General features: G+C 39.6%; 1 protein-coding gene across 1 annotated transcript; it reads right to left on the reverse strand.

Annotated features, from left to right (window-relative positions):
• Window positions 1–30: 30 nt before the first annotated feature.
• Window positions 31–25,953, reverse strand: slc4a5a (solute carrier family 4 member 5a). The gene is made up of 23 exons (XM_061278857.1): window positions 25,901–25,953; window positions 22,998–23,158; window positions 20,684–20,836; window positions 20,272–20,388; window positions 19,338–19,393; window positions 15,907–16,064; window positions 15,744–15,831; window positions 12,993–13,147; window positions 12,797–12,925; window positions 11,756–11,930; window positions 11,482–11,615; window positions 10,692–10,963; window positions 9,819–9,830; window positions 9,309–9,544; window positions 8,352–8,465; window positions 6,905–7,066; window positions 5,404–5,582; window positions 5,187–5,259; window positions 4,068–4,136; window positions 3,414–3,587; window positions 2,979–3,146; window positions 2,840–2,898; window positions 31–607 (listed from the first exon to the last, which is right to left on the reverse strand). The coding sequence occupies exons 1-23, from the start codon at window positions 25,951–25,953 to the stop codon at window positions 442–444; spliced, it is 3,063 nt and encodes a 1,020-aa protein (XP_061134841.1). The 3' UTR covers window positions 31–441.
• Window positions 25,954–27,357: the final 1,404 nt, after the last annotated feature.

Raw genomic sequence — 27,357 nt, forward strand, 5'->3', positions numbered from 1 at the left:
TTGTGAATAGTTTTCACTGACAGGTTTAGGAGGCCATGGTCAAAAGCAAGCTGGTTCTGAGGGGTCATACATACATGCAGTACAGCAGTACACAATACATTACATAGTAAAATTATTGAAAATATAACTTTACAATGTCATGTAAATGGCCTATACTGTATCATAAATAAACCTCTGTTTACTTTTGAGGGACAAGTCAGCCTGTCATCATAACACTATACCGAGGCCGACACGACAGTATGGTACGTTATATAGTATATCGTATTGAGAAAATGCTACGTACGCAATGATACATCAAAGGAAGAGTTGTACAACACATGAAAGCTTAATTTCTTATAAGTTCAATACATTTATGAGGAACCCACTGGTTCATAAGAATTATTGAGGTGTCTGCTGTCTGGGACACTTGGCGCTCTGAAGCACATCTTGCAAGGGTCCACTTCATAACGTCGTCTCGCCGCTCATGTCTCGTGGCCGGTGGTGATCCATGTCCGAGTCGTCGTCAGATTCCATCTCTATCTTGACCTGTGGGACGGGGCAGGCCATCCCTCGCCCCATTGGCATGGCTGGAGATGACGGGCAGGAGATCTTCAGGTGTAGGGTAATGCTGAGGAAGGGCAAGCGCCAGTTACAGTATCTCACACACTTAGGCAAAAACATGAGTTTGAGGAGGGAGGCCACGGGAGGAAATACAAGTTTGTTCCTGAGATGTCAGACACAAACTACAGAAGCTCATGATGGAGTCTGGGAAAAAATGGACAAGTGACAGGGGAAGCGCAACTGCCTCTACTGTTCGTGGTTAACTGAAAGCAATAGTCGCTATGCATTTTTTACAGTTCACTTCCAAATTACACTTCACAACACTTTTTAAAATACAAATAATTTAGAAATGAACCACAGTATTCACTTGTTGCTTAAATATAAAATTACTTTTTCATCCATTATTCGGTCTCTTCTGCATATACTGTAAACTAACGAGAAATGCCCGTCGATTAGTTAATTGTGGATGTTAAACTACTTTACATGCATCTTAGATGATAATCTACCACAGTCAAATTTGGTTTTGCTTTTTTCCCCAAACCATGCCTCTTTCAAAGCAATGCAGACATGATGGTCCATTTGCGAACAAAAAATGAGGCCTAAAGGGTGATGTGTATTTGTAGGACTAAATTACCACATCTATCAATTGTGCTTTACTTTGGACGAGGGAAGATCAATGAATTAAAGTTACAACAGAGTTCACATGCAATTATAGTGGATTTTCCAAAGAGTTTTGGGTGAAAAAAAAGAAACAACCAAAGTAATAATGAGTCTTGTTACATTAGGATGAGCATATCTGGGAATGAATCGTCTAAACATGACATCTGTCCTTTCGACAGCAACATTTTTGTTAATTTCTTATTATTATCCATGCAATACATGATCATGAACACAAAGATAAATATCCTGACATAATGGCATAATGACCCAACAAATAAATATAATAAATTGTATTTATTTCCACAGCCCATCTGTCATAGAATTACACACATTAAAGAAAAATACATTGTTTACAATTGTGCACATACCTTGAAAGATTTGCTACATACCACAGGAAGAAAAGTAAGATTAGAATGATCTGCATTGCCTTAAAGTGCATGGAGAGGACAAGTGAGCGGCTGAGCCCGAGCATGTTACACTGAGGACAATGTTTTATGGACAATCCCTGCACGGATTATGTCTTTGTCTGTGATTTACATTCCATGCAATAATAAGACACGAAACATAGGGGAAACAAAAGACTACGGATTATTGCTTCTAAAACTGCTATACAATACAAGAGAAGACTGCACAAAATAAAAACAAAAGAAAAGAATTATTTTGCATTCATCTATTACATACATACTACTTCTGTCTTGGATGTCAAAAGATGCTGGAGGTGTACCTAATGAGTTGGCCACTAAATAAATGTCCAAATGTATGGTGATGGCATTTGATTTGTACACTTTTAGATAATATACTATAGAACCATATGATTAAAATTTAAACGAAAATAAAAATTACGTGTGTGTGCGCGTGTGTCCTCTAGGACCCATCATCTGATTTACAAAATTCTCAATGTGGTGTACCAAGGTTGAAGTGCTTGCATCCAACATTGCAAATCTTTTGAGTCACGGGGTATCTATGTGATGCTGTGCGCCTGAATGAGCTACTCTCTGACTCTGGTTAGAAAAAAATGCAGGATCTCGGTGTTAAAGAGGTTGTTGACAATCGGAATGAAATCTGAATGTATTATTCAAATTTTACATTGTTAACTTCTTTTTACACTTGTGTGACATTAAGATAGTTAAGAAAAGTGAGATGCCAGAGGTACATCTGCAACCTTTCTAATACGCCTAGCTCATCAATGTAAACAATGAATATTATATTTTAATAGAATGGTTTAATATAACGGTTTGATATATTAATTACCTATGCTTACTCTACAACATTGCCCCATCCAATTAAATGTTTTTTTTAAATGATACTGTGGACCTGAAATTGATTATTTTCATTCATTTCATAAATCAATTTCTAAATTTGACCAAATGAGGTCAATCAGCATCCCAGAATGGATTGTCAGATGTATTTCAAGCTTTTGACCACCACAATTTGGGTTACCATTAATAAGTCTACTTTTTAAGCGCGTCACTGAAAACAACAAGTTACGTTTGTCTGTATGTGCGTGTGTGTGTGCGCATGCGCGTGTTAAAGAGCATGGTGTGTGGGAGAGGGCTGGCAGTAAGCCCCCCACTCAGACTGTACAACATCAGGATAGACCAGATCTTTGTAGGGGATGTGCAGTTTGAGAACACAGTACCTGCGATCCAAGTCTGAATCTGAACTTGGTGAATGGTTGGAGTAAGGGCTGTACTTATCCTGCAAATCAATACGAGCACACACACGAAAGCAATTTCAAACATGGCCTGCAGGGGGCAGCAAGAGTTCACATTTCTCACCTCCTCTTCACTGGCTTCCAATTTGGGCCTTTTCTTGTCTTTCCCCCCCTTCTTGTCATCCTCCTTCTTCTTCTTCTCTTTATCTGGCAGAAGGTCATCCATCCAAGCCAGGTCATGCTGGGAGAAGACCATGTCCAGTATTTTGCGAATGACCATCAGACCCAGTATCTGAAGTTGAATGCAACACGATACGCATGCACATTTTTATTTTCGCAACAATATTTGTCTCAGAGGCAGGTTGTGCTCTATGTATGATGTAGTTGGATGACATTTGAAGATGGCGTTAACATGAATCATACGTGTCCTTAATAAGACTTTGTTTCATGGCCACGTATTGCTCTCGCAGCCATGAATCTTTGTGAGACATTTACTCGAATCACAATCTTAAACAGCGTAGTGCATTTAAAAAAAAAAAAAAAAAAGATTATGACATACCATAACTGGAAAGATGATAGCTAAAAATGTCGATTTGAGTATCCAGAGTACAGCCAGGCATATGATCTGGATCAAGGTGAACAGATGGACCCTTCTCAGAGGAACGTGACGCAGGTAGGAGAGGTCAGGTTGATGCTTGGATGGCATCATGTACAATTTAATCCTGTCCCAGAACTATGGATGGTGAATAAAACCAGGCATTGTTAGTTTCAAACACCCGGTCAAATTATCCCAGAAGTTATCTTGGGTCACTTGGTATTCGGGTCCAGACGGAAGAACATGAATTATTGAAGCATGTGGCAGAGGGGTGAAGGAGTTAATTGAATGTAGACCGATAAAATGAATGAGCAATCACTGACAGGGTTCGTGTTTGTGCCACAGCTCAGACTGTCTGCGCACCGTAAAGTGTTTAGCTGAAAGCATCGAAAGCATCTTTACGTGATCGAATCAAGTCCAATTCCAGAACTATCAAAAGTACAAGGCTGACACTTTTGATTGGAGTAGCGCTGGTCGCCATCATCGGAAGGGCTTCTTAGAGTTGCCACGTGGTAATCTGCCTGCTGGTTGGTTTGTTTGGCAGCTTGCAATAAGTTGCTTACTGCTCTCCGTCATTGAAAAAAAAAGGTAATACGAAGGTCATGCAACCATTAATACCTGAATTCCGCTGAGGGAAGCTACACCCATGTAGAGGAAGACGCCGTACAGCACAGGCATCGGGATGTACTAAAGAGAGGAACCACAAGAAATAATTTGACAAAATAAACATCAATATAAATAGACTCAAAATAGTGCCACCCTTCTGTCATCCTCCATCAACCAGGGACAAGATAGCTAAGGAACAGATGGTCGAACAAACACAAAAACAACACTCTGTGATACATACAAATAGAAATAGCGCCTGTTTAATAACAGTTCAGCTCGTTTGAGTGAAACTGTATTTCCGGTCTCATATGGTTCAAGACTTCTGAACAGAAACATTGCCAGAGATGCACGGACTTATTTGCCAAGTGTTGAAATTTGTTCAGAGCCACCTCAAGCCTCCATGGGCCCTAAGCAAAACCTTTTGAAGATCTCTTTTCCTGCCAATAATGATTGATCATTTTTATTGTTGGATCTCCCTTTGGGTTTGAGGATTTTAATAGGGATAATAAAAATCGTAAAAATACGCTGCAGGGGACGACGGGTTGATTTGCACAACATTCGATATAAAACATTGTCTCGGCCTTAAAGAAATTGGAGCAACTACAATGTGCAAGAACAAATATAATGCTGCATAATTCTGAAGTGACGCCAAGTGAAAAAAAAAGACATCCTGTCACCCAATCCCAGTCATGTCATTTTTAAAACCTGCCATGAAGAGAAAAAAGGTTGGAGACAAGAACAACCAATTCGACAAAGAAATAGGAGATGTCATGGGCTTTTTCAACATTTTATGCTCATTTTTCAACTGGACATGCTGAGAAGTATCCAGAATACAAGGGAATTGAAAGCGAGGACAAGATCATCAGTCTTGTTGATGTTCTGAGGAACAGTTAATGTTCCGAGCTGTTATAAGTAAAGTTTGAGAGTATTGAATTACTTGAACTTTTTTGCTGTATACTTGAACTCCTTTTTTGGGGGAATACTTCATACACGGAAGGCTATATGATGACTTAATTGCTCTTTGGGGCCCCCTAGTGGGCACGGGGCTCGTGATTGGTCAGTCACACCTTAGGTCAGGGTTTGCTGTATTATGATGACATGGATAAATATAAAACATTTTCTCTGTCCTACCTTTAGCACTGGTGCAAGGAAGATGGAGACCCCAGTGAGAACAAACACCAGAATGCCTGTCACTCGTTGTTCTCTGAAAATCCAAAATTAATGGCAGATACTCATAAGATATCAGTTCACAAAGTTCTCTTTGCTTCTGCTATCAATAACTTTGCAAAGGATTTAACTTCACAGGTGAAAACACAGACATCCATAAATGCAAATGTATTTTTCTGACCTGACTCCGAGGAATTGCGGCTGCTCTCCGGGAGCACTGGATTCGCTTTCCATCTTTAAAGAGTCGATGTGGGCGATAGAGATGACGGTGGCAGCTACATACCAGGGCAGACCCAAGAAGGAGCAAGCGGCCATCAGGACCCCCACCCAGAATAGATCCAAGTGGTAGCCGCAACCTTTCTGCCGGGACAACAGGCACAGAATCATAGTTACAGCACCAGTTAATTGTTCTTTATTTTTTTTATATGGACTGAAATTAGAACGGACAAAGGTGTGTGTGAAGTCTCCATTGTGCAAACCTCAGTCTAAAAGGTAACAATGTGTGTAAACATTGATTGATGAATTTCAGAAATTATAAATAAGAGATGTTGAAAGATGTCTTTTTCATTAGGCTCATCAAGAAACACTTGATGTGATAATAAAAGGGATGCAGGTCAAACTGCTTATTATCAAACGGAGGATGTCTGGGGTGCATTTTCTCTGGAGATCTTTCATGTAGCTGCGATGGTTGAAGAGGAAATTATGTTTTGTGACATTCAAAACTGTGCCATTTACTACTTAAGCCACGAAAACAGTCACAACACGAAGTTATTGCTGGAGTTATCATAGACATTAAACCAGACCAGTGCTCGGCAACAATCCATTGTCTCAGAAATAAACTGCTCGGATACGGTCTTAAAAAAAAAAAAAGAAAAATCCCATTAGTAACTATTGTAGTTTTTAGATGGTGCAATTCACATTGGTTTTATGTATCTGTAATTGGCGCTGTTCATAGACAAAACTGCCAAAAAACCTTTTCACAGCAAAATAGAATATTTTGTAAATTTCTTCTTTCAGGTTTTGAAACAGCTTGGGAAGCAGACTAGTAGGTTTATTTAGCATTTGTTTGGGATTGTATCATATTTCTCTTGTTTATATTTTACTTTACGGTCATACGCAAACAAAACACTAGCAGCTTTAAATGACATGCAACTCTCAGTTAAGTCAGCTGCTTATTTCCCCCCCATTTTAAATTTTCACCTATTTTGGTGTGACATTGTTTGAGATGAAATCTTATCCTAATGCTGTGAAATGGGTTGGCTCAGTGGTAGAGTAGTCGTCTCGCAACCCAGAGGCTAAAGGTTCGATCCCCAGGCTCCATGTCAAAGTATTCTTGAGCAAGATACTGACCCCCGATTTGCTCCTTGATGCATATACAAGTGAATGCCAACGTGTTAAGAATAACTGATATAATTTATTTCTGAACAGAGATGCTGTGGGTCAGTCATTCTAATTGGGTTACCTAAGGTGAAACATATTTTAAAGTTACATCGTCTTGACTCTAAAATGACAAGTTGTATAAAAGTCAATTGGGACTTTGGACTGAGTTACAACAATGCAGAGATGTGAGTTAGTTTGAAAAGCTAAATAAAAAAATAATACTCTTAAAATGTACCACTGTTTTAGTTTCTTTTCAACTGTTATTCCTCTAAAGTGATGTATTCTATCATAAGAAGACCTACCTTCAGTTTGTTCTCCTTGCGGTTGACAATGACAGCACTGATTTGCTGATCCATGAAAATGAGGATAGTGACAAGGAGGGCAGGGACAAAACTGCCCAAGTAAACCCACCAGGGGTTCTTCCCAAACGGCAACACCAGCCAGCCCCGACCAGGTCGAGTTGGCTGGTTGAGACAAAAAGAAACAAGTCGTAAACATGTCATGAAATACAGTAAATGGAAACTGGGTCTGCTTTTTGTTGTTTTTCTTTTTTTTTTGTTTAGTACCATATTGGCCCGAATATAAGACGGTGGTTTTTTGCATTGAAATAAGACTGAAAAAGTGGCGGTCGTCTTACATTCGGGCTCTAGACATTAATCTTCAAAGCGAATGCTGAACTAAACTCCCCAGGCCAAAACGAACCCCTGTCACGAAGAATAAAAATAAAAATAGCGGTAGCAGTTTGCATTATTTTTTTGCAATGTTTTTCATTATTCAGATTTGTTTCAAGACTACAGTTACAGTCAGATTTTACTTTGATGGTTAATGCAGTTATTGCAATGTTGTTGCTTTATTACAGTAGATTGGTTTATTTACAAAAACCAGAAGCCATTCATTTACAAATATGATTGCACTTTAGTTTACATATTTAAATGTTCAGATATTAAGATGTGATAGACAATTTTTGCATGATTTGAATGAGGCAAAATAACATGCTTTTTCTTTTGAATATATTGTTATAATCATTTGTTTCAGATGTCATCATTTTCTTTATAAAAATTAAGTTTGGTGTTCAAAAAGTCTTTTTTCAAACTTGAGTCTTGAAAAAGAGGGGGTCGTCTTAGAATCAGGGTTGTCTTATATTCGGGCTAATACGGTATTTGCATGCTGTAACTGCTTCTCTTCATTTGTTTTGTTTTTTTGAGTGTTTGGCCATTTTCTTGACAGATTCAAATGAACACAATCAATGGTTGAAGCTATTCAATGTGTTTGCGTATTACTCTCATTTATTTTGCTGATAACAGCCTCTCAATTTGTTTCACCCACCCAACCGTGGCAGAATTCATTGAAAGCTACTGGCGCAAAAAAGCAAACAACAGCACGTTGTACAATCTGATATAGTGAGGCAACAAGGGGCAAATGTGCATCTTTGCTGTAAACATGTTAATGCATGCATTTGGTACTTTTCATCCTTGTAGCTATTTTTAATATGCCATATTTTCACAGTGAGTGGATGAAACATCCTCCATCATGCATCAATACAGTGAGGTAATCAATCATTTAATTTCCATCCTGTTTGGAGAATGAGTTGCACACTGTGCAAGATTCAAAATTATGCACAAAATCAGATCCTAATGTTTTGAAAAAGCCAATGGTGATTGACTCGAGTAGGTGTTAACAAACAAAGGTGAAAACAATAGACAGGTGGGCATAAAAGAGGAAATGGAAAGGAAGAACTATAGGCGTTACCTTAAATTCTGTTGGTACAATTAACTTGGGAGTTTGAAGGCCTATTAGCATGTCGAGACCCACAAACGTCATAATTGACATGAAGATAGAAAAGTCACTGATGAGTTTCCTAAGCTGGAATAAGAAAAAACAACAACAATATGACAACAGACAACTGAAGATAATTACAAAGTCAGTCAGAAAAAACAACATAAAAAGGGGGTTAGTCACTGACATGGCATTAATTAACACAGCTACTGTCAAACAAGTGCAGATTAAGCACTATTTATTAAATGTGATTGATTGGCAAATAGCACAAGCAAAGTTGTTCGATTTGTCCGATTGTTGTTGATTGCATATCCCTGATGTCAAATATGTGATGCAATAAAATTATTTTCCTCAACAAAAATGACCAATTTTTCTGTTGCATAACTTTTTTACTGCAATCAAATCATTTCTGTAACTCTTGTTTGAAGAATGTCTTCTCAAGCTCAAATGAGCTTTGGATCAACGAGCACCTCTGGTTCAAATTATCTGAGTGTTATCTGATTTTTCTTTGTTCTGTTCTTGGATGGTTTTCTCTTTTTTTGTTCATTTGGATCCAACGAGCACCTCTGGTTCAAATTGTCTGAGTGTTATCTGATTTTTCTTTGTTCTGTTCTTGGATGGGTTTCTCTTTTTTTGTTCATTTGGATCCAACGGGATGACTCATAATCTGTAGATGAGACCAAGCATTCTAAAAATGGCCAGCAAATTCCGCTCCGGAATGATCTGAGAACACGAGTAAGCTCCCTCCATGCTTCACAGTCGTTACTTTATTGTTTACTTTGTGAGCTTCAATTTTGCTTCTTCAGCTCAATTTGTTCAGGCAGGTCTCATTGACAGTTGTGGAAATAATAGGGATGCAATGAAAGTTTGTACAACAAAATATTAAATTAAATTTGGGGCAGAAAATATACAGATATTAAAGTGTCACACCTTAGTGGGAAAGTAGCGGCTAAACTTGAACTTCTTGAGGCTGACAGTCATGGAGTATGTTCCAAAGAAGAGAATGAAGGACATAAGAGCCAGATCCGGGACATACTTGCAGGAATTCCCCACCAAGGAGCCCCCGTACTTCAAACACTCCTTCTTACTCAGCTGGCTCCAGTCAAGAGCTGTCACATTCAACTGCCGAGTGGTTGGGTGATGCATAGTGAGAAAAAGGAAGGTTTCTCAATTAAATGGTGTTTTTTTTCTTTTAAATAAACAGCAGCAGTAATGTGACATTGTAATCCACGCATGACAGAGGGAGTGTGAGGATTATGGGATGGATAAAGGAAAGAAAGTAACAGGAGAGAAAACAACCTCCTATCACAATGAAAAACACCTGATCAGGAAAAACAACACATCTGTAATCGGGAGTCTACTTTCAACCTGAATTTAATGTCTCCATAATTATGTATCGATGGAAAACTCAGTGAAAATAAGCACTTACCCCAGAGACACCAGAGCTGTTATCTGGCATTGGAACTAAACCATTGAAGATCAATGCAGCCACTGTTTGTGAGTTGGAGAGGACAGATTGAGGGTGAGGGTTTAACAAGACAGAAGTAGATGAGGAGGGGAACAGGAGGGAATAGAAAAGAAATGTAAAACGTCATAATGAGAATGCCGCAGAGTGCATCCCGCGGGCCATGCCGTGCAATGAAAAGGGGACTCACTTGTATGAGAGAGCAGCCAAATTGTTCGAGCATGCCAAAAACAAACAAATGACAAATCAGTTACAGAAATCAATGCTTGGAAAAACGATTGCATGTTTTACAGTCCATCTGTGGGTCAATAATACGAGATGGGTACAAAAAAGCTCCAGGACTGCTACAACGACATTTATTTCAAATCCAAATTACACATTTCCGATCGGAGTCCAGGGGCCTTAACATTAAACGTGTAATTTGTAGTTTGGGTTTGAAATGTTGTAATGCCAGTCTTGGAACTTCTCTGACATTAGATGTACAATACACAATTCCACTAATGCAGGTGATTCCATGGAACTCTATTGTGTCGCATTCTAGGTTGAAGGAAGCATAGTAAATGTTGCTACGGGTGCTGCAAGGGATTTGAGCTTCAGCACTTCAATGCTCCAAACTGAACCAAACTGACTATAATTATTGGGCCCTGTCAGTCACGGGCCCTTAAAATCGACCCCACTTTTTTGTTTTGAAAATTGCTGTCATTAATGTGGGCTGAATTACATATGAAAATCAAACTTAAGTATGAAAAGTGGAAATTTGCACAAATAATGACCACTGTGATGACTGCCCTTAATGTTAAACATAAAACACAGACGTCAAGCGTCAGTCAAAGAAGGGTTAAACTCACCCGGGTCTGGCGCCAAGCACTCACACTTGTAAGCGGTGACGTAGTCCGGCTTGAAATTGGTGTTGATAGGGTAATATTTGAAGGAGCCCACCATCTTCTTGATCGCATCAGAGATGAAGATGAAGGAAATAAGGCTGGAGAAGCCCTCTTCAGTAAAACGTGTCATGTACTTGATAATGTAACTGGCGTCAGTTGCCACCAGGATGAAACACTGCAAGCATGAGTGGATGCCTATCCACAAGCGCAGCTCCATGTAATCAATGTTGTTATTCCTTTAGGGAGGAGAAATTGCGGAAGGGTGTTGAATGAATGAAATGAGTCAAGGGCTCAAAGGACCTAAAACCCCTCAAGCACAAATTAATCTCATTACCACTTAACAAAGGAAATCCTAAACACTTCAACGAAAATCACTTTGACAACAAACCCAGCCAATCAACTTTTGTACTCAGCGAAAACACTAACATTCAATTCTTCTCCAATGGGGACAGATTTTCAAGCACTCATTAACTGATCTTTCACTACAGTCGCCACAACCTTATAAACAAATTGGCCCTGCTGAAAAACAGATTGGTAGTTTAACTTGTTCTTTACCATGGTCCACTCCTGCTGTCAGCACTGCCTAATGCCAAAGAAGGCCAACTGCTACATCTTTATAAGAAGAAGGGTCTCACTAGTTCAACATTTATCATAATTACAGCGTCCTTTACAAGAGATGTGAAGTGTTTTTTTAAAGCCATAATATCCCTCATTCAGATCTTTTGCAGTATCATTAGTTGGTGAAGAGGCTCACTTGCTGAATTCAAACAGGAGCTTTTCAAAGATGAGAATGGGTCCAGTTGAGCTGAGAATGATGAGAGGCTGACCCGCAAGCAGACAGAAAACAGAGCCAGCCAGAGCTGTACCAAGAAAACTTTCCATTACACCCTGTTGAGGACGAGAAGAACATACACAGATAACATTGTAGTGGGAGAAGGATGTGTGAGCTCTAAGTGGAATTTTAAAATCGAGTGTACAGGAATTATAAAATCAAAAAAAAAAACAAGGGGACATGTACGTTGATTTACTTGGTAGTTATCTGTGGCATCTCCCAGCAAGCCACCAAAGGTGATGGCATTCGTGATGCAGCCCAGGTAGATGAAGAGCACAGCAGAGATGGACTGAATGTGGAAACCTTCGTAGAAATCACTGGGTATCCAAGGCAATTTGCGCTTTATGTCCAAATATAATCCACCACAGAAGCTATTACAAAGACAAGGCATGATAAAGTCGATTGTGAATCGTGCAGTTATTTAGTGATATTTGCAATTCGTCCTTCCATCATTTCCTTCTTCTTTAAATCTATGCACAACAGTGACATCATAAGGTAAAACTGCAAGAGATGTACTATCAATACTCTATTCGTCCAATTCACAAAGATATTATACATTTTTAGTCATGATTTTAATGTAATTTGACTGACACTGTGAACTGCACGACAGCATATATGAATCGATTTTTAAAAAGGAGAAAAAAATAACTCTTGACTTTTATCTGCAGCTCAACAACTAACAGTTATTTTTCACACATTACCGTATTTTCCGCCCTATAAGGCGCACCTAAAAACCTAAAATTTTCCCAAAAACCAACAGTGCGCCTTATAGCCCAGTGCGCCTTATATAGGGACCAAATTCCTAAATTTAAACTGGCCCAAAGCATTGTGTCATGAAATCAATCATAAGTGGCCCGCTGAAGACTATGAATCATGACTCAAAAAGACTATGGATCATTATTTTATGATTATAAAGTAATTTGTTTCCGTCTGAAGTTGAAATAAAAAAGATAAAATGGAGAATGATTTGATTTGGATTAAAAATCTGACATGATGCATTAATGGTGCGCCTTATAGGCCGGTGCGCCTTATATAAGGATAAAGTTTTAAAATGGGCCATTCATTGAAGGTGCGCCTTATAGTCCGGTGCGCCTTATAGGCCGGAAAATACGGTAATTTGTATTGTATCTATACAAAGATAAATTTGACACTGCGAGCAACCCATAAAACAAAAGGTTTCATGAATTGTTTATTATAGTTATTTTCTTCCCCTAACAATTATATTTGGCCAATTCACCGTCCAGTAAAGGCCAGTTCCTCTCCCAGTTCATGTTGTACTGGCATTTCCTCATCCGCAACCAGACCTCCTCCTCCACCCGCTGTACCGTTCATCTGTCCCAATTCATTTAAGGAAAACACAGACTTCCTGAAGAAGAACGAGACACATTCATTGAGCCATTAAATTGTGTCACAGTGTTGACTCCAATTCCAACCTTTTGTCTGCCGAGGGAACTTTCTTGGGTGGCTCAATACGGATTTTGGGATCCCATTCCCCGGGCGGAAGCACAATCACCTCATCCAAAAACTCATCGATGCCTGCAATAAGGTCTTCACGGTCTCTGGCTTTGTAAGCTACATCGCTGAAGAGCTATGACAGGAGGACAGAGTAAAAGTTTAGCATTTCACATGCAATGGTGATTAATAGAAACGATATGCTGCAGTTTGACTCATTTTCATCCTCTGCTGTCCATAGCCGAATTGCAACATGCATATCTTAAATTCTGCAAGCCATATTGACATTTCAAACCCAGCTGAGAGTGGGCACTGTAATTGACAACAAAATTGGTCCATTTTCATAGTCTATTCTATCTTTGTGAATGGTAGCTGGCCTCAGTACAGGTAGGTCTCTGCCAAATGGGATTAATAACCAAAACATGACTCTCACAGAGTGGCCTGGTCTGAGGACAAACATATTTTCCACAGAGCAGTGGCACATTCATTGATTTCTTCCCACCAGGCACCACCACAAGCAACTTAACTTGATCTTGGTATGGGCTTTGTTTTTTCCAAGGCTTCAAATTAAGACCAGCGGATGGGTTTTAAAAGCCAGCCACACTGAGAGTTAGTTTAACAATTTACTGTGAATTTTTTAAGATGAATGTCTCACAGTTAAGGTAGTATGTACACTACTCCCCAACTGGTTAACAAACACTAATGTAGACTGAGGGCCTTCAGTGCACTCTGCAGCCTCTGTAAATTAACAGTAAGGGTATTTACACAAATTTAATTCCATGTTTCTGTAACGGTTAACCCACCATTGAGGTTCGGTAGTAGCTGAAATTATATTTTTATTGTTAAAATATAGTACCGTTTTTTTCCATGTATAAAGCGCCTCCATGTATATATAAAACGCATCCTAAAAATGGCATGTTGATGCTGGAAAAAAGCCTGTACTGTATAATACGCACCCAAATTTTGACTCCTACTTATGTCCGTAAACGTAAAATTATTTCAGAAAAAAGATCATCTTTGGGAACAACCGGATGTTATTCTGCCGGTCAGTATCACTGCACATGCGCTAGCAAACTCAATAGCAAAGAAATGTTTCGGATTTGTGTAGGGTACATTGTGACAGCAAACGAGCAGGTGATCGAGCAAGCGTCTGATACGAGAGCATTGTGTTCGTATGGAGCGTGTTTGAAGTGAACAGCAGAGAAGAAAGCGCATCTGTAATGGCGGCCTCTGTATGATATCCGGACAAAAAATAAAATAAAATTGTACCCATGTATAATGCGCACCCTAGATTTTAGGACAATAAATTAGTTAAATTTTGCGCATTATACATGGAAAAAACGGTAAGTGTTATTATCCATTCATTTTTGAGTTCAGAGTTTTACAAAAGTACACTTCTTGATGATGATGATGATGATGATGATTGTGGTTATTTACTTGCATTCTTGTGCAAATATTTTTTTGGATTGCTATGCTTGATACATTTCTGATTTCTCAGGGGAGCTGGCTCAAATTTGGGCACAAAAGGTGAATTGAATACCTCATTCCTGTTCGAAATGGTGAGAGCACACCAAAAATAAAAGTCCACAGTTGTCTCTGAGACAAAAAGGGTCAGGTGGACAAATCTATTTGTTAAGCATGCTACATCATGTCAGTATAATAAGAACAAAAAAGAATGGGATCGGCTTCCAAGTCATTCAGGCCTCAATTAAACTTGTGCTTTTTTTTTTTACTTCTATATTCACTTCTCTAATACAGTCCGCTCCGTTTCTGTACCAGCATGCATGGGAATTGGACATTAAGGTGAAATGCAAAGTGGCAATGCTTTGCAGCCAAATTTCTCCCTGCATTGCAACGTTCTAACTACGATTGATAATGAATCACTAGAAATCTTTCGGGGGGCTCATTTATCTTTAATGCAGTCCAAATCACACTTTTAACAATTTAAACTAGTATGGATGGATGGGTGGGTGGATGGATGGATGGATGGATGGATGGATGGATGGATGGACGGACGGACAGACGGACGGACGGACAGATGGATGGATTTATTACCCTTGCCCCACACACTCATAATACAAGCAGGAACAAATCTAAATAAAAAACCCTTATGCTTGATTTACTAGATAATGTCTTTTTTATTGCTGTTTGTTTGGTTGTGTCATTCTGTTTTTTCCCCTGCTCTGACATTGACTCCAAAAGCCAATATGTAAAATGGCTGACAGCAATTTGCGTATAGAATGTGGCCCATTTATTGAAGTTGTATCCAAGAAGCCCAAGAACTGGGACAACATAGAACAATCTCCTAATTCTTTACATGCAAAAACTCCCGCGACCCCCGTGGGGACTAAGCGGTTCAGAAAATGCTGAACCGTCTATATGATTTCACTATGTTTTATTGTAAATTGCATGGTCATTTTTAAACAGTGGGTGTTAAATGTCATTGTCTCCAACAGTTTCCTTAAATTTGCTATACAATGCCTCATAACTGACTGAATTGTTAGAACTGTATGACCTGAGAGACAAATTACTGAAATGCAAATACTGTATTTCCGTTCATTCAGAGAGAACAAGAATCAAGGCACAGTGTAAGACCAAGAAATATGAGAAATTACACATGACAGAGCCTCAGGATTATTTTCAGCTGTGGTCAATACATCACGGCATTGCATCTCAGCTGGTAGTATATATTTTATATTACGAGCCAGAATTTTAAAAATCAAACTACTTACATCATCGACCATCAGTGTTGCTATGGCTCGGCCTATCTCGTTATACGACTTGGCCTTTCCCTGTGGCCCCAAGAGAATGAACAGGAATCTGTGCAAGGATGAAACAAAGGTGAGGTTTCTGCAGGGAGAGAGATTTGGTCTGCAACAATGGTGACCATTTTACCTGGTGGGCACAGGCACCTCTGTCAAACCTCCAAGTGTTGTAGCTTGTGACAAGCGAACAAAGGCAACAAAGGGTTTGTTGAGGAAATCCACTTCTCCCACCAGCACGTTGGAGGCCTCAGCATCTCTGGGGATCTTCTTCATGAATTTGTTTTTCAGCTAAAGAGGGCAAAGTCATAAGTTAAGACAGTGTCTCATAAGTCATAAGAAAGATACAATCAGCCTCATTCACCAATTCCTCTCACCAAATTTTCATTTTGAAATCCAATTCTCCTTCAGTAGCTGTCAAAATGGGTGGTTATTACAAGGCTTTGTTTTTATTTTGCCAAACCTTCTTCCTTATATTGTGCCTGCGTACAAAGTCGTGGCTAAATAATGCAAGTTTCTGCACGGGATCTGCGGTATATTTTGGAAGCACGTTGACCTTATATATTTGGATGCTGTGGGAAACGCTTGGGAGCACAATAACACAGAGAATTGCCAATGACCCACAGCCTGAATGTGTAGCGCCATGTGAGAGCCAAGCACGCGGACAATATGATCCATTTTTTACCAGCTCAATAGTGACACAGACACACACACAATACAGTAAAGTGTCCTTTGTCCACTGCCACATGTGACCAACTATAGGTCTGGAAATACAATCGAAGCACACATCCCACATTTGTATGATTATGTTGGCGTTCCGTATGTGTTACGATTACAACCAGCGACAACTTACAATGACAACTTGAAATAACAACTTATAATCATACTCAAGTATTGATGTAGAGAGGAATAATGATGTGTGTGTATATACAGTGATCCTTCGCTACTTCGCGTTTCGTTCATCGCGGCTTCACTACATCGCGGATTTTTTTTCCAAATTAAAAAAACGTTTAAAAGTCACAATAAAACTTCTAAATTCAGGAATGCGCGATAAACGAGGGATTACTGTATTGTTTAATTTTGTCGTTCTTTTCACACATGTTCAAATTATATCATTCATTCATTCATTCATTCATTCATTCATTCATTCATTCATTCATTCATTCATTCATTCATTCATTCATTCGTCACCTAACACATTCAATAGATTCAAACACATACCGTAATTTTCGGACTATAAGTCGCACCGGAGTATAAGTCGCACCAGCCATAAAATCCCCCAAAAAGTGAAAAAAAACATATATATGTATATAAGTCGCTCCTGAGTATAAGTCGCCCCCCCCACCCAAACTATGAAAAAAAACGCGACTTATAGTTCGAAAATTACGGTACATTTATAATATGTATTGATTGTCATGTCAGTCAACCAGTGTGAAAGGCACTTCTAAACCTAATGAATTTCACATTTTTGCCTTTATATCCAAGCGCGTGTCAGTGGGCTTAAGGCACATTGGGTGTTAGCCCTGGAAATGAGTGTGTTATGTGTGTGCACGCTTCCTCTTTCACTGGCTGTCACCTTCAATGACTGATGGCAGTGAAATGTAGAGCTGCCTCTCAACACCCCTATGAAGCATCAATTCAACATCTCCGTGAGATATTAGATGGTAATCTCAACAATAATTCAAAGCGGCAAAGTGGAAAATGAATGCTACGGCAATATGCTTCCAGGCAGAAAATAGATATTACGGCATTGTAAAGGAGTTGTAGGAAAATAAATGCTACCATCAGTCATTCATTATGGTTGATGAAAAGCTCCAAATGTTTTGTAGGGCTGCCAAGATGAGTCGATGAATCATGATGACGTCAACAATGAAAAGCACAGACATCTAATTTTAATAGTTGACGAGTCGTTTATTTAAGCAGTTTTTTATGTGCCGCTGAATTGAAGTTGTAGATGAGACAAATGAGTAAACAAGCAGACAAATTATGCATACTAGAAAAGCAAAACAAAATGTTTTGAATAAAGGTTAAATAAAAGTTAAGAAACCAATACAAGGCTTTTTTATTCATATGAGTTTTCAGTATTTGCATTAACTCAGCATAGAGAATAGTTTTTGGTTCCATGTAAAATGCAGTAAACATTTACAGCTAAATAGTTTGAGGCCACAGTGAATGTTCAATATCGGTTGAAATTCAATATCAGTTTCTCTATTTATCTGAAATATGGGTTCAAGCTCGGGAGTTTAATACACGTTTGTACTGTTAGTTGTCTTTATGATTAATTTACACATACCATAAAGAATCCAAACTGTAAGCAACTGGCGGTCATATAAGAGCAGCTATTTCCTGGTGCGATATGCTAGGATTGAAATATGATCCGATTATCACAACTATTGTTGGTGATTAGCCGACTAGCAAAATAATCATCTGTGGCAGCCCTAAATCCCAATAAGCAATACAAGAAAGAAAGAAGGGTGAAAGAAGTACAAACTAAAGCAAGAATGCAGACAGATTTAAAGAGGAAATGAAGATGCCATTGCCAAGAATGAAGATTGGAAAAAAATTGGTCCTGATGACAGTGATGCTCTTGACTAGATGTTTTTTTTAAACTAAAACATTCGGAGGGGTGGAGGAAATGTCTATTGGTACTGATATTGAAGGGCAAGGATGATGTGCATTCAATTGCGGAGGCATGGCTGTCACACAAATCATATTTGGAAAAGAGTGGTGGGAGCCAAACTAAGAAACAATCATTGCAATTTGTTTTGAGTGCAAAGAGGAATGTGGATAGAATAGGAATAATAATCAGCACAACACAGAGTGCAGCACACAAGGGAAATAAAAAGGACGGGGAGTTCACAAGGAGTAGAAAGCAGGAAAGGTGCAGGAGTGTGTTGTGAATCAGCACTGATGTTTTGTTCTGAAAAAATGACTAGAGAAAGAAAAAGTCTGGAAGAGATGAAAATGCTGGCATTCGCTCATGGAAAGACATGCTTAAAAATAAACACATTAGAGGGACATTACATGGCTGGGGTTTTGGAGATCAAATTTGAGAAGCCAGATTAAGGTGTGATGAAGAGAACATTAAAATTGAACCCCCAGGCAGAAGACCAAAAGTGAGATTTACGAATGTGATGAGAGATCGTATGATGATAGGAGAGAAATAAAAAGGTGCAGATAATTGAGAGGAGAGATCAAAAGGCATAATTTGATGTGGTGACCCAACCTGATGGGAGGAGCCAAACTAGAAGAAAAAGTAGAACAACCAAAAACAAAGGCCATTTCGTTATGTGTCACATGTGTTACCTCAAGAAACTGAAGACGGTCTGTCTGTACCACAAGTTAAACATTTCAACTACGTTCATTTAAACTTGTTAATAAAGTTATGGTTGCATGTTTTATTGTTGTTCAATTTTAATTTGTCATTAAAGTAAAGAGCTTTGTCATTTTCAATTTTGGAATTTGTGTACCAGGTTGTCTGTGCCCCTCCAAATATTTCCATCTTAAACCATTTGCGGTGACCTGAGTTTTTAGATTAGACACATAACTGTGTTAAAGACTTACCTGGTCTGTGCTTGGAGTATCTGCAATGTCGTTCATACTCCGACTCTGAGCGTGACCTGCCGGGTGACAATAACAACTTCAATGAAACCTTAATCATCAGCTGCTGTAAATGTTTGGAATAAATTTCCTTTTAAATATAAAAGAATGATGAGGGGACCATCTCCTGTTTGGGGATCACTTTAAACAAAAAGTTGTGAACGACAGACTAACATGCACGTATCTATCATTCCGTCCGTCCGTCAGTCCGTCCATCCATCCATCCATCCATCCATCCATCCATCCATCCATCCGTCCGTCCGTCCGTCCGTCCGTCCGTCCGTCCGTCCGTCCATCCATCCATCCATCCATCCAACCATCCATCCAACCATCCATCCAGTGTTCCAAAGAAGCCATATGTCATCTTACAGAAGTCTGCTATCTTAATGCTAACACATAATGTGACATCAGAAGGCATTGATAAACCTAACAACAGCCACATTAAGACTCACAGGATAGCAAACACATACTATACAAACACAGCTTCCAACATACTCACAGACGTATGTTCTATTGCATGATGTCTGACTTTTATAGCAGCTCAGTAGGGGTGCTTCTCTGTCCTTTCTTCTTGCTCTTAGTTAATTACACTGCATCTACGCCCACTAAGTTCAACGCTCCCCAGCATGTTACAGCACAATATGGCAAATGAAACTGAAAGAGTTAAACTGTAAATCCAGTGTGGGCAGTGTGCTATGTATGTAAAATGCCAGCTCCCGTTATGGTATTAAATTGAATTAAATTTAGTCGTGCTTCTACACTGTAACCTCCACCCCCAATAAACATTTTATAAGTGATCGCTAAAAGTCTATGATATTATGTGGACGTGAAAGATGAAGCACAATAGTTTGGTGTCATATTTTGAAAACTGTAACAGATCACTGAGAAACAAGTAGACACTCACGGAGGCGGCCATAGTTGCTAGACTGCTGTTTGATATTGAGGTCCTCTGTGGATCGATTGTAGTTGGCCACCGGCACTGGGCCAGGTGCTCCTCTCGGCCCCACTGGACGAGCTGACAGGCAAGAGACACGGACAGAAAGAACACGTCACATTTGATGCTCTATGGCAAGTCCAACACCTTGCACCCTGGATACCAAGCGGAAAATGGATAACTACCAAGTCATCACACATCAATAGATATGAATAGATTCATTATGGAAACATCTTCATTCACAAATTGAAAGGTATTAGAATAAGAATCAGGTGTGACATTATTCAAATCACATAATCACTCGGAGGAATGAGAAAAATATGCCACAGCTTGCATTTAATGACACCAACATTTGGGCTGTAACTGCAATACTCACAGGTGGAAGAACTAGACTTCCCAATGTCAGCTAGAGAGCGATGGATTGGCTTCTTGGTCTGGTGTCGATGTTTCCTCAGCAGAACAAACGTGATCTTCTCTCGCAGCTCAGGCATGATCATGCCTTCTTCTATCTGTCTTTCAATGATGTCATCTGTAAAAAAAAAAAAAGAAAAAAAAAAAACTTAGTCAAACATTTAGAATTACGAAAGGATTTGCTCATACTCAGGTGTCAACTTTGTTTACTTCCACAGAAAACTGGGGATGCTCATCTACTAACAAGCAGATAACAATCTGATATAAGAGTGGAAATGAAGCCGTGACAGCACATTTAAGGTCCCTTCAATTTAATTCATCTAAACTTAGTTGATGTAGCGCCTTGTGTTATTGTCAGAGAGTTAGACTTAGAGGCTGGTCAATAAATTGGGGGGTGACCTTCTTGATACAGCCCAAAAAAACCTTGGCAACCAACCTGTATATGCATTAAATTCTTTTTCAGGATAGATTAATGAATAACTGAATTAAATGTTGGTCTACTGAGATCAGAGGTCATAAAGGTCAAAATTGCAAAATACGTAAATGTCCTCTTGAGAAACCACTACTGACTAAAGACCATTTTGAATTTTGTGTTCTGACCCAGAAGTCCAGAACCCAACAAAATGTCTTCTTCTTGATGGAATGAACACGGACTATACCCCATTGATGTCTATGTAGTACAGAGAAAATAAATTGATTAATTGACAGTAAATTGATTACCAATGCAATCGCCTCGTATTTCAATAATCGAGTGATCGTTTAGAGCCACTTTTTTTTACTGGATATTGTCCAAATCTTTTGATTTCAGGCGCTCAAATGTAATAATTATCTAATTTCTCTGGTCCTTCATGAAATCAGACTGATTTATCTTTTGTGTTTCATCAAAATAAGACATTTGCAAACATTTGCTTTTACTTTGGAAAACAATGACCCTCGATCCTTGTGTGATATTGATTACATATTGTTTAGTTGTTTTTTAATCACTAAATGATACCAAATAAACAAAAGTAATTGCTTAGTAAACAGTAATTGAGAATTATTTTTTTTAATATATAATATATATAAATAATAATAATAATAATAATAATAATAATAATAATAATAATAATAATAATAATAAAATATTCACTAGTGCCAGCCCTCCTGTGTCCTTTGACATTGACAATTTGGTGACAGAAAATCTAAAATGTCATCATTGTTATCGTTTTTAAATCACTGGGGATGTCAGACGTAGTGTATGAACGATGGTGGGAATGGTTACATGAGTTCCGCTGACAAAGTGTGTTTGGGTGGCTGTCTCATTCCATCACTAACATTGTGCAATGTGAGGCAGCTCTAATGAGGAGAGTGGATGCATTAAAAGACAGACCACTCTGCACAAGCACTGTATGTAGAAAGATTATGGAAAATACGAGACATGGAACCTTTTGTCTTACACAAAACAGTCACCAAAGAAAATAATTACTCCCACTAAACATGTAGCTACGCAATGCTATTATATTATAATGAGGGGAAAGGGGATCTTGAGGAAAACACATTTAATATACTAATTACACAAATCAGGTAGTTATCATTAAATAATGTCTCATATGTAAGCATAACTATTGTTACATGTTATTTTAATGAAAAGAAACAAATTAAATGTCGTGATTAATGCTCCATTTGCCTGAAAGACATTAATTTATTCAACATTTTTTCTAATTCTGTTCTAATAATGTAGCCAGGACATACTATATTGAATTAATAGGCCTGACTCCAGCCCAAAAGAGTTATTGCTATTGGCATACAGATTCTTCTTCAGAGTCATTTGTAAGTGGTTCATGTGGAAATTGTGGTTTGTGAAGCTGAAATTATAAATGCCGACCCATGTTATATTGAGCTGCTAATTGATACGTATATTGCTGACTACATACAACTGTCTGCATTTTCTATTTGAGCTTGTATGAGTTGGATTGGGCTAGTCAGCATACCATACTTTAAATCAGGATTGTCATATCATCTATGTCTTAATAAAATGCTTTCATTGCTTTGATGCTGTGTAGTGCAGCAGAGCAGAATCAATTGGTTCTCAGCAGCATCTTTACTTGAGTTGTTGGACAAACAATAAATAAACTCCCCCGAGCCCAAGAAAGCTTTATGGCATTGCCTGCACCACTTTACTTGACTGCCTTTGTCCTCACCTTGTCTTGTTAATAAACACCATACGAGTGAAACGCGTAAACCATGACTGCATATGCCAAACAAATTACTAATATACAATTCCGTTATGAAAAGCTCACCAACTATTTGGGGCAAAGAATATCCATCCAGGTCCAAAAGAATGGTTCCTGTCTGAAGACACGTCCGGAGCTCAAACAGACTGTGCAAGGACAGCGTGGACACGTGCGGTTTGCTCCACCTCTCGCCTCCTTCTTCTACTTTCTCCTCAAACTTCACCCATCTGAAAGGAGACGGCAAACACAGAGAAGGCAAGCTGGTGATGCTGACAGAAGGCTTTTGGACATGGCGCTCTGTGAATGCGAAATATATTTCGTTTTCAAATACTCAGCTGAGTTTGAAGGAAACGGACTCGTGAGTGAAGAACTTTCCAGAGCTAAGGAGCTGTAAAAATCTTCAGTTTATCATAACTGAGCAGTTTATTTCCCTCTAGTATGAGCAGATTCAACTTGACAGTATGAAAAAAGAAGCTCCACAATGAGGCATCAATTTTCACAGATTACATGGTTTCATTCATAATCGTCAAAAGCATTACTAAAGCATTTATTCTAATCGATTATTTTGATTTGCCACTTTCAGACCTAATATTTTTTAAATATTTTCTTGTGGATAGCACATGTGCCTTATTGTTGAGAGGTTCCAGGTTTGAATCTTCATTCAGGCCCTTCTTTGCGGGGTTTAAAAGTTCTTCCTATGGTTGCCTTGATTTTCTCTGGTTACTCCTGCTTCCCCCCTCATTTGGAAAACATGCACGTTAAGGTTAATTGAAGACTCTGAATTGCCTGTAGGTGTGAACGTGACTGAATGGTAGTTTCTTTACATATTCCATCTGATTGACTGCTCACCTCTCGCCCTTGAGTCAGCTGGGATATACTCCAACTGACTTGCAACTCCAATGAGAATAAGCCGTATGGAAAATTGAGTAATGGATATCTCACACATTAAAAAATACTTTAAAATGTCACTAACAGAGCAATATGTTATGAGAAAAAAAAATCTCCAAGGACAAGACCGCCAACCTATTGTATATATATAAATATGAATATTTCCCAAAAACCTAGGACAACCTTAAATAAAGAAATAAAGAAATAAAGAAATAAAGAAATAAAGAAATAAAGAAATAAAGAAATAAAGAAATAAAGAAATAAAGAAATAAAGAAATAAAGAAATAAAGAAATAAAGAAATAAAGAAATAAAGAAATAAAGAAATAAACAGACTGTGCAAGGAGGAGGTCTTCGAAGTATTACTCACGACGTCCCGAGTTGAGGTCAGCAGCACGCCATCTTCACTGTGAACAATGTTGATGGTGCACTGCTTCCCCCTCCTGAGACGCCGGATGATGGACCAGAATTTCCTCGAAGCCGTCCGGAAGTCATTCTCCATGGCCAAACTCCTCCCACGACCGTGTTTTAGCCTCAGCAACCGCCGAAGCCGCGTTCCACTTGGCAATCCGGTACCTGTCAGCTGCTTCCAGAGTCCCACAGGCCAAAACGGCCCGATAGGACTCCTTCAGCTTGACGGCATTCCTTACCGCCGGTGTCCACCAGCGGGTTCGGGGATTGCCGCCACGACAGGCACCGACCACCTTACGACCACAGCTCCGGTCAGCTGGCTCAACAATGAAGGCACGGAGCATGATCCACTCGGACTCAACGTCCTCCGCCTCCTCCGGGACGTGGGAAAAGCTCTGCCGGAGGTGGGAGTTGAAGCTCTTCCTGACAGGGGATTCTGTCAAACGTTCTCAGCAGACCCTCACAGTACGTTTGGGTCTGCCAGGTCGGACTGGCATCTTCCCCCACCATCGTAGCCAACCCACCACCAGGTGGTGATCAGTTGACACGACTACAAAGTCGATCATCAAACTGCGGCCTACGGTGTCCTGGTGCCAAGTGCACACATGGACACCCTTATGTTTGCACATGGTGTTCATTATTGACAATCCGTGTCGAGCACAGAAGTCCAACAATAGAACACCGCTTGGGTTCAGATCGGAGGGAGCCGTTCCTCCCAATCACGCCCTTCCAGGTCTCACTGTCATTGTCCACGTGAGCATTGAAGTCACCCAGTAGAACGATGGAGTCCCCAGAGGGAGCGCTCTCCAGCACGTCCACTAAGGACCCCAAAAAGGGTGGGTATTCTGAGCTACTGTTCGGTGCATGGGCACAAAAAGTCCCACCCAAAGGCGGAGGAAGGCTACCCTCTCGTTCACCGGGGTGAACCCCAATGTGCAGGCGCCCAGCCGGGGGTGGAATAAGTACGCCCACACCTGCTCGACGCCTCTCACTGTGGGCAACTCCAGAGTGGGAGAGAGTCCAGCCCCTCTCGAGAGAGCTTGTACCACAACCTAAACTGTGCGTGGAGGCAAGTCCGACTATGTCTAGTCGGAACTTTTCTGCCTCACACACCTGCTTGGGCTCCATTCCACCGAGAGAAGTGACGTTCCATGTCTCAAGAGCCAGCTTCTGCAGAAGGGATCGGACCGCCAAGGTTCTCGCCTTTGGCCGCCGCCCGGCTCACTACGCACCCGACCCCTTTGGCCCCTCCCACAGGGGGTGAGCCCATGGGAAAAGGGACCCACGTTCCCTTTTCGGGCTGTGCCCAGCCGGGCTCCATGGGCGAAGGCCCGGCCACCAGACGCTTGCCTTCGAGGCCTGGCTCCAGAGGGGGGCCCTGATGACCCACGTCCGGGCAAGGGAAAATTAAGTCCATATATTGTGTTCTCCATAAGGGGTCTTTTGAGCCGTGCTTCGTCTGGGCCCTCACCTAGGACCCTTTTGCCATGGGTGACCCTACCAGGGGCATGAAGCCCCAGACAACATAGCTCCTAGGGACACACAAACCCTTCCACCACGATAAGGTGATGACTCAAGTCTGATTTACGACTTTTACATTAGTAGAGTTTTAATTTGCATTTGCAGTCATTTGCAAATCAGGATGTAAGTATTAATGAGTGAGAGCATCCACCTTGCAGACTCTTTCCACTCCAGTTCATCCCCTTCACGCTGTAGCGTGTCCATTTCAGTGAAGAGTGTGGGCGTAGGCATGTCATCATCTTCATTCAGAATGTAACGTAGCCGCTCAGCTGCTGGTGACACTTAATGGAAAACAAAACAGTTCAGGAAGGAGGACATTCGGAACTAAACTGTTTGTTTGAGATGTTTAAGGAAACGGGGTCAAACATAGACCGAGAAAAGATCCAGGGATATTTTTGCATTTAATAAACTAATACTTTTCTCGACTTCCCCTTAATTTCTTTTGAAAGCACATCAGGAAACTTAATCTTGAAACTTCCTGTCATTCCATCAGGCATTAATGAGGATAAATACACAATAAAGCCAAGCTCTTATTTCCATTGTGGTCCTCAACACAGAAAGAGACATAAAACAAAAACAATATGCAGACAACACAATATGAGGAAAAGGGGATGCAATTCAAACTATTTCATTGTAAATTAAAGCCCAAATATACACTACGTATTCAGGTATATAGAAACGAAAATTACAACGTTTACTTTTAATTGCCAAGACCGAGGTAATGGCAGCAGCAGTGCAATGGGACTAGACTTAATACCTACAAATTAATAAATAGGTATTAATAACAATAAAAATAGAAATAATTAAATTTGTGTAATTGAGTATTATCTCATAGCCACCTTTCAGGGAGGTTTTGAAAGATGCTTGGGAACATATGTTCACACGTTGCTTGTCATCCTATAGGCGGATGTAATTATTGTACACGTGTTGTTTTCTAATGTCATGAGTGATCAATAAAATTGATGGACTCTGCAGATGGCAACCCAGGGCTTATTCCACTTATCCTATTTTTTTCCCTGAACTGAAACTAAACAATTACAAATAACTTCATAAAAACAGGAACAAAAGAAATATATATATACGTATATATATTTTTTTGTATTGCAAAATCTACACAACAGTATATATAATTTTTGCCCACTACTAAATTAGTAATTGGCTAACCAAATCAGCAGTTACCATTACCATTACCAAATGATGCCATTGCTTGTGTAATAGGGTAATGAGGAAAGGTATGTCATAAATAAAATTGGTCGTGGATTGAACATGATGTGAAATAATGCCGCCATAAATCTTTTTTAGAATAACTAAACAATAAATCCTTTGAGATATATATATATATATATATTTTTTATATATATATATATATATATGTACATACACACACAACTTACTTGTGCGGTTTATGTCTTGGAGACTCTGGTCGGGTAAATCAATGATTCCTTCTTCGATGTCTATGTCTCTATACTGGTCAGACTCGTGGTGTCTTGGATGGCTGTAGCGTCTGTCTCTGTCGGTGTTGCTGGTGTCATGACTAGAACGCCTTCGCCTGCGCTTACGCCGATATCCTCGAGGAACTGGCACACCAATGTAGATAGACTGATGATC

This window comes from Syngnathus typhle, linkage group LG5 (assembly GCF_033458585.1).
Source record: "Syngnathus typhle isolate RoL2023-S1 ecotype Sweden linkage group LG5, RoL_Styp_1.0, whole genome shotgun sequence".
Classification (NCBI taxonomy): Eukaryota; Metazoa; Chordata; class Actinopteri; order Syngnathiformes; family Syngnathidae; genus Syngnathus; species Syngnathus typhle.